Genomic DNA, 8,186 nt, shown 5'->3' on the forward strand with positions numbered 1-8,186 from the left:
TTATTTAAAACGGATTAAAAAATTAACAGAGATCTCCTCTCGGATTGAGATAGAGTGTGGGAACTTTGGTTTGACATCATAGCGAAACGCTTAGAGTGTCCACTAAGTTGGCCGGGCCAAGCCACAAAACGTGGCCAAGCCATAAAATCATGGTCGGGCCACCAACGCCCATGTTTTACACTATAGTGGACATGCCCAAGCCCCCAAATAATTTATTTTTTTCATTTTGTGTATATTTTAATTAAAAATGGGTATATTTATAGAATTTGTGTAGGAATGAGGTAAAAAAATGTGTATACTTGTAGAATTAACAAAAATAAAAAAAATCAGAAAATAGAGAGAGCCGCGGCCCGTGGCCGCTGCAATAGGAGAACCATGGCTCCCGCCCAAGAGCCGCGGCCGGGCCACCACTCTCGTCGTGCCCCCCCCCCCCCCCCCCCCCCCCGCCACGACCGCCCATCCCCGTCACTATAGGGAGTCGCGGCTCTAGCGTGGCCCGGCCGTGGCTCCCCTATAGTGGATGCTTTTAGTGTTGCTTAATCAGAAAATAGAGAGAGCCGCGGCCCGTGGCCGCTGCAATAGGAGAACCATGGCTCCCGCCCAAGAGCCGCGGCCGGGCCACCACTCTCGTCGCCCCCCCCCCCCCCCCCCCCCCCGCCGCCACGACCGCCCATCCCCGTCACTATAGGGAGTCGCGGCTCTAGCGTGGCCCGGCCGTGGCTCCCCTATAGTGGATGCTCTTAGTGTTGCTTAATCGTATTTAATGGTCATTTATGCAATTGCAGTTTTTTGGGGGATTTTATAATATATGGCCATTGTTTTTTTACTTTTTTATACTATGTTCATAAGGTTAGAATCTTGAATAATACTATGATTCTAAGTCATTTTTATTATTTTAAGACAATATTAAAGAGTTCTTGGTTAAGGATAAAAATTGTAATTCACATTAATGAATTCACTCACATGTTAATGGCAAAAAATGCCAAAGTTTAAATTGCACAAAAAAGAAAAGTAAATAGAGTTGAGCTTAACAGGGGCCAAGATTGATAAAGAAAACCTAGCCCAATACAATTGTGGGCTGGATCAATCCGACCTCAAGTTGATTGGATTTGAGCTGGGCTAGAATGAACCAACCTAACTTAACAATTCTTTATTCTATCACTTAATCATTCTTTATAGAGAAAGGGAGTTCTTCAAACTTTTAAAAGATTATTAAACTAAAGCGTTGTATAAAATAGCACAAAATTTTCATCCCAATTCAATTAAAGTACTTATTATCTCTTCTTAGTCTTTATTATCGTAACTTATAAATATCAACAACTCTATTCATCTTATTAATTGATCGCATATTTTCCGTCTTCTTCATTTGGTTGTATGATTGCATCATTAGTTGGTCCATCTCTATTGAAGGAGTCGAATCAAGATCAACATGGCTTGGCTCTAAGTCCAACCAATATGATCAGAATCACCCCCAAATGCATCATCCCCAACAATTTGTTCTCTCCCCTACAAAGCTCTCCTGTTTCTCTCCATTCTCCAACATTGTCTTGTTTACTGTCATCATTATTCAACTTTCTCAGATTAAAATCATAGCAACACACAGCGTCAGCAAAACTGTACTTGGAAATTATAAAATATCTTTATTCGGCTGGTATATTTCATCTAATCTGATCATCATGCCATCAGGTGCGAAGAAGCGAAAATCTGCCAAGAAGAAGGAAAATCAAAATCAATCCAACAATCACTCTGCTCAATGGTTTCGTCACACTCACGGTTCGTCACTCTTTGCTTTTACTGCGTGAAAATCTTTTCAAAATTGCTTCTTTACTAATCTAATGTGTGTAGTTCAATGGTTTCTTACTGTGTGCGTGTGTTCTTGCAATTTTTTTGTTAAGCATCATTATAACATCAGCTACCTGTTTTATTGTTCCTTGTGTTTGTGCCTTGTGCAATAATTGGAAGTGGATTCCTAGCGTAGTTGCTAAGCTTTGTTTGTGAGGTTTCTGATGATTGGTGAAGGGCTGAATTCCAAGGATTGTTGAATGGAAAAAATGATATCTTTCCCCTCTCATGATTTGTAATTTACTATGGAACTCACAAAGTAAGATTCAAGCAATTAGTTTAAGATAATGTGTGTGTTGTGGTTATCCTTGATTTTGAGTTGAACTGTCTTTTTAAATAATATATGGCAGGGGATGAAGATGTGAAACACCAAGACGAAGGAGACGATGGAGAGGGGGTAATGTTGGCGAGCTAAGCTCCCCTAAATCCGAGGATCACGAGAAGCCTCCTGTCGAAGCAGAGGCTGGAGGTGCTTCTTCCGTGGAAGGATCAATAGTTGACAATGGGGAGGCAGAGAAGGAGAACAAGATTGAAGATGAATCGGGTAAAAAACATGGCATCGGCCCAAAACGAGGTGAATAGGAAGCCGGATGATGAAGGATATGTATGATGATAATTAATCTAAAATGTTGGTGTATGAGGATATGGATATATGATGGTAATTAATCTTTTAGTCTTTTATTTTGTTAATTTAAAAAATATACATATGTCATTATTTTATTAGTGTAGTATGAAATTGTGTATTATTTGAATGAGGTGATCCACTCCGCTTTTGTGGTGTCGAAAAATAAAGATTATTTTATCACATTTTATTTGTTAAAGATCAACAATTAGATTGTTAAATTATAAAAGATAATTAATTTAAAAAAGTATATATAAGGGTAGAAAAGGGATAAGTATTTTAATTAACTTGACTAATATCAATATATGTCTGAATTTGTGAATCTATACAAAACTATCTAGTCTCTAAAGTTTTACTCCAACAAAATAAAACTAAAAATATCAGCATTTCATATACTATGTCTATGAATTTTTAAGTGAATCTGTACAAAATTATCTAGCGTCTAAAGTTTCCAGTCCCACAACATAAAACTACAATTGTCAGCATTTCATATATATGTCATTAAATTTAAGTGAATCTATACAAAATTATCTAGTGTCTAAAGTTTCTCGTCCCACAAAATAAAACTAGAAATATCAGTATTTCATCTAGACTAAAGATAAATTTTGGTCCCTTACATTTGCTATAACATTTTTTTTGGTTTCATACATTAAGTTTATATAAAAAGTTACCAGTAAAAAGAAATAAATTACTATATTCGAGTTGAGTCAAGGTAGCCATGTATTCGAGTTGAGTCAAGGTAACCATCTCTATACAGAAACAAGGTATGCCTCGACCAGTGCTCACAATTTGGTGCGTCATTTCTAACGATTAAATGTTTCCTCCTATCTAGTAGAAATATCTCAAGCTTATAAATTCCAGTGAATTCAATATTCAATCGAGAACAATACAATGTTCATAAACTACAAGCTTAAGATGACACTACATAGCAAATGAGAGAGGAGAGAAAAATGCTTTGTAACTGCGTGTTTTTTCTCTATAACATCTTCATACCTTATATACGCACGGGAAGGGCACTTGAAAAATCATGACCATGAAGCCAATCATAATATCATGGAAGTAAAGAGCCAAAAAAACCCATGGCAAGTCTAAGAGATTTGGCCCCTAAAAGCCTAAGGTTTCAAACAACTAATGGAATAGTTGTTGAATTATTATTAGAAGAGAATAAATCTCATCTTAAAAGTACTTGTTAGTAGTACTGCTAGATAATACTCCATCTGTCCTATTACAAGTGACATTTTTTTTTCACATGTGTTTTGGAAAAATCATACTAATAAATAGTTAAAGTAGAGAGAAAATAAAGTAAAAAGAATAAAGCAAGGGCATTCACAAGTCACGACAATGATACTAAGAAGTTGAGCACTTACTCACATTCCGATTGATCTACAAATAAACGAAAATTACTAATCTCATTAAAATAACTAAAAAATGTATATTGAAATATAAAAGCTTATACCATTGAAATAACAAATTACATAATCAAGAGGATCGAAGCGTGCCCAAAATTTTCCAACTAGATCATATCGAAGTAAATCATACCAAAGTTGTATTTATAGATGAAAAATAAATATTACTAGTAAGAAAAAGAGAAAAGGTGTTGTTGGACTATTTAGAATCCATTAGGCAAATTATTATTTATTTTATAATATTTTATTTTTAAAACACTTTTTTTATAATGACATAACGAATGACGCGCCAAACATGATCCTAACACACAACAATGTGTAACGCTAGTGTGCTCAAGCCACAACGTTGTGCTTTAGCACTTGAGCGTTCCGGGTCGTGGTTTGAGCATGCGGTGCATATGCTTTAAATCAATAACGGGTCTTATTTAAAAAATATAAAAGAATAATATATTGCTAAAAAATAGCCTTATTTTAAAATTTATGACTCATTATGATACACATTGTAAGATTCAATCTAATGAACCTATACTACTGTAATTGATTATAAGATACTATATTTAATCTTTTAATCGAATGGGCCTAAAATAATAAAATTGTCATTTTTTTAATAAAGGAATTGGGATTAATAATATTAACCCTTGAAAATGTTGTATATATATAAACCAGAAACGAACACAGCCGTTAGATAAATCCTCAGTCTCGTGTAATCAGTTTATTGCGGCTAGGGTTTCCTTCACTCTAAACTATCTTCCCCTCTCCCACTCCTATCTCACCACTGCTAGATCTCTTGATTTCATCACACTCAATCATGAATAAAAATCTCCATTAACAATTCGTTTCTGTGATAATTTGGAAGTCAGGGTTTTTCCTTTGCTGTTATTGAGCGAAAGATGGCCACAGTAAACCCATTTGATTTGCTCGGCGATGATACGGAGGATCCCTCGCTGCTTGCTGCTCAGCAGCCGAAGATCGAGCCGAAAAAGGCCGCTGTAACATCGGCCAAGCAGCCGCCTCAGGCCAAGCTCCCCTCTAAGCCACTGCCGCCGGCCCAGGCTGGTCAGTTCTAACTCTCTCTATCTTGTCTTTTTATGGAGTAATGAATAAAAATGAATGCTTTTCTATAAATTTGCTATTTTGTTTGGCTTATTCAAGTTGTCGGCGCATTTTTCTTTATATAACAATAATGTATATGTATTTGAAAATGTTTTCTATTCAATAAATTTGTACATTAATTCCTGCCGCATGAACTGAGCAATTTTTTGTGATAATGTTCAAGTAAGAATTTTGACAGTTGTAAAAAGTGATTTTGTAGTCTTTTAACATTGGTATTTGAATAAGACATGATTAAATGAAGTGTGTATATATTTAGATGTCAGACTGTCAGAGCATTTTTATAGATTTTTAAGGGATGTTTTGTTTTCTGTTTTCACTGCCATTTGAAATGTATTATAGTTGCACATTGGTTATATGGATGATTTCGTTGTTTGGAATCATTGCTCACCTTTGTACTTGTATATCCAATCAGTTAGAGAGGCAAAGTCTGAATCTGCACGAGGTGGCCATGGCGGTGGTCGTGGATACAGCCGTGGTCGTGGTGGTGCTGGTGGAGGATACAGCAGAGACTTTGCAAGCAATGGAAACTCATATGGCAATAGGGAGGTCTCTGCTCCGCAGGGTGCACCTGACCAGGGTGATGGAAAGCCTTATGAGAGACGAGGTGGCTATGGAGCACCCCGTGGTTCTTTCCGTGGTGGCCGGAGAGGCGGTTACAGCAATGGAGAAGCTGGAGAAGAAGTGGAGCGCCCTCGTAGGACATTTGAGCGCCGTAGTGGAACCGGACGTGGGTATGTATGGAGTGTGTTGTGTCATTAGTGTCTCTACTGCTGTATGTTGTTGGATTTCATGATGGCTCAATATACCAACTTCTTCTATATTTATGCAGAAATGAGATGAAACGGGAAGGATCTGGTCGTGGAAACTGGGGAGCACCTGAAGATGAACTTGCACCGTAAGAATTTAATTGTCTTCGGTAGCCATTACAGTTCATTCAGGATACCAACCATTGACGGATGTTAACTAATTTCTGTATTTTTAGATTGACCGAGGAAGTTGTCAATGGAGAGGAGAAAAACCTGAATGGTGAGAAGCCTCTTGTGGAGGAAAATGCTGCAGTAGATGGCGAAAAGGATGTTGCTAAAGATGAAAATGAAGAGAAGGAGGCTGAGGATAAGGTGAAAGAATATATACCATTTGAATATTTTTGTTCAACCTATCTGTTTTCTTTAACCTAAGCAAGGATTCACGGGTAGCTTTTTGAATACGAGGGACTTGCTACTGTTGCAATAATGGCTTAGGCTCTATAACCACTGTGATTTTCTTTGAACTCTTGATTTTGTGTTGACTTGGAAATAATGACTTTCAGGAGATGACATTGGAAGAATATGAGAAGCTTCTGGAGGAGAAAAGGAAGTCTTTGATGGCTCTTAAAACTGAAGAAAGAAAGGTTGATGCAAAAGAGTTTGCCTCTATGCAACAACTTGCAGACAAGAAAGCTAACGATGATGTCTTCATAAAATTGGTGATCCACTTAACTTCATACTTGATGAATATTGCCATTTCACTCCTTTGTTAGCTTATTTTGAATTTTATCTCCTTTCTAACTATCAATGTTATTCTTCTTTTCAGGGCTCCGAGAAGGATAAAAAGAAAGATTTAGCCGAGAAAGAAGAAAGAGCTAAAAAGGTACTATCATTTGTGCACTATATTTATATTATGATGTATATAATTTAGGCTACATCGTTCTTGCATCTATGTTATGGATTCGGATCATACCTCTTGAATGAATTAGGTTGCAATAGAGCTGCACGTGCCTTCTTAATGTTGTTTATGCTGTCAATACAAGTGTTATCTATTTGTTGAACTTATACTTGACCTATTTAAGTAGATTATTAGTTAGTTTTTGGAAAGTTGCAAGATTCGGAGTATAATCTGATGCATGTTCAATTGGGTGGTCTAGTCTGTCAGCATCAATGAATTCTTGAAGCCTGCTGAGGGTGAGAGGTACTACAGCCCTGGTGGCCGTGGGAGAGGCCGGGGCCGTGGACCAAGAGGAGGAGGCTATGTTGGATCCAATGACAGGAGTGGCTTCCAAGCACCGGCCATTGAAGACCCTGGTCAGTTCCCAACTTTAGGTGGCAAATGAGATGTTGGTTGTGCTTCTAAAGCCCCGTATTATCAAGTTCGTATCAACTGGGCTGGAGAAATACTGGAATAATGGAGTGGTCTGTATCAAAAAATATTACATATTTATGCACCACATGTACGATTGTGTTCTGATTCTACATAGCATATTCTCAACTGTTCTATTTTTGTGGTCGTTTTTAGCTTTTTTTTTAGATTCAAAGCATGAGAACGAATAGTTTACTCGAGACATTGCTGCTCAGTTTTGCTTCTTGGAATTTGGAAAACCTTTAGTTTTGAAATTACCTCCTTTGATCTGAAGTACTTTTTGTCTACTCTATAAATTGCGATTGGTAAGTTGTGTTTTAAATTTTTTCTGATATTATGACCAGTGTTGCTTCATTATATTGAAACTTGAAAGTGGTCATATAAATTTGTATTTATGTGTTTTGGCTTTGATTTCTCTCTCCTTTGTATATTAGAAGAGTAAAGGCCAAATATGGTCCCTAGCATATGGACATTTTATCAATTTGGTCCTTAACATTATCATTTTGATTATTAGGTCCCTCACAAATAAACTCGGACCCGAATTGGTCCTCACTTAACAGAACCATTAAAAAATAGACGGTGATTGCAATTTGACTATATTAAATTACTAATGGTAATTAATTATACCTAATTATAATTCTTAATTCCTATTAAATTACAAATTATTCATTTCATTTTGCAATTGATACTATCTTTTATTCCAATTTTGCTAATAGGAAAAGAATTATAATTAGGTATAATTAATTACCATTAGTAATTTAATATAGTCAAATTGCGGTCATCGTCTATTTTTTGACGGTTCTGTTAAGTGAGGAACGTTTCGGATCTGAGTTTATTTGTTAGGGATCAAATAATCAAAAAGATAATGTTAAGGACCAAATTAATAAAACGGTCATATGTTAGGACCACATTTGGCCTTTACTCATATTAGAATTCACAATGTGCAAATCTACTTCCAGTCATATTTTTCAGCTGTCATGTCAATAGGTTCAGTTACTCCACATTTTTAGTCATAATTCAGTTTCACAATCATTATTTTGAAAAAAGAAAAATACTTTACACTCTTACTTAAAAGAGTAAAGTGTTAT

General features: G+C 36.4%; 1 protein-coding gene across 1 annotated transcript; it reads left to right on the plus strand.

Moving 5' to 3' along the window:
• The first annotated feature begins 4,552 nt into the window (after positions 1-4,552).
• LOC125200837 (RGG repeats nuclear RNA binding protein A-like) lies at positions 4,553-7,352 on the plus strand. The gene is made up of 7 exons (XM_048098631.2): positions 4,553-4,926; positions 5,396-5,714; positions 5,813-5,878; positions 5,966-6,101; positions 6,293-6,448; positions 6,556-6,612; positions 6,887-7,352. The coding sequence occupies exons 1-7, from the start codon at positions 4,761-4,763 to the stop codon at positions 7,070-7,072; spliced, it is 1,086 nt and encodes a 361-aa protein (XP_047954588.1). The 5' UTR covers positions 4,553-4,760; the 3' UTR covers positions 7,073-7,352.
• Positions 7,353-8,186: the final 834 nt, after the last annotated feature.

Source organism: Salvia hispanica, chromosome 2 (genome assembly GCF_029641045.1).
Source record: "Salvia hispanica isolate PSC_SH4W2 chromosome 2, Shi_PSC_v1, whole genome shotgun sequence".
Lineage (NCBI taxonomy): Eukaryota > Viridiplantae > Streptophyta > Magnoliopsida > Lamiales > Lamiaceae > Salvia > Salvia hispanica.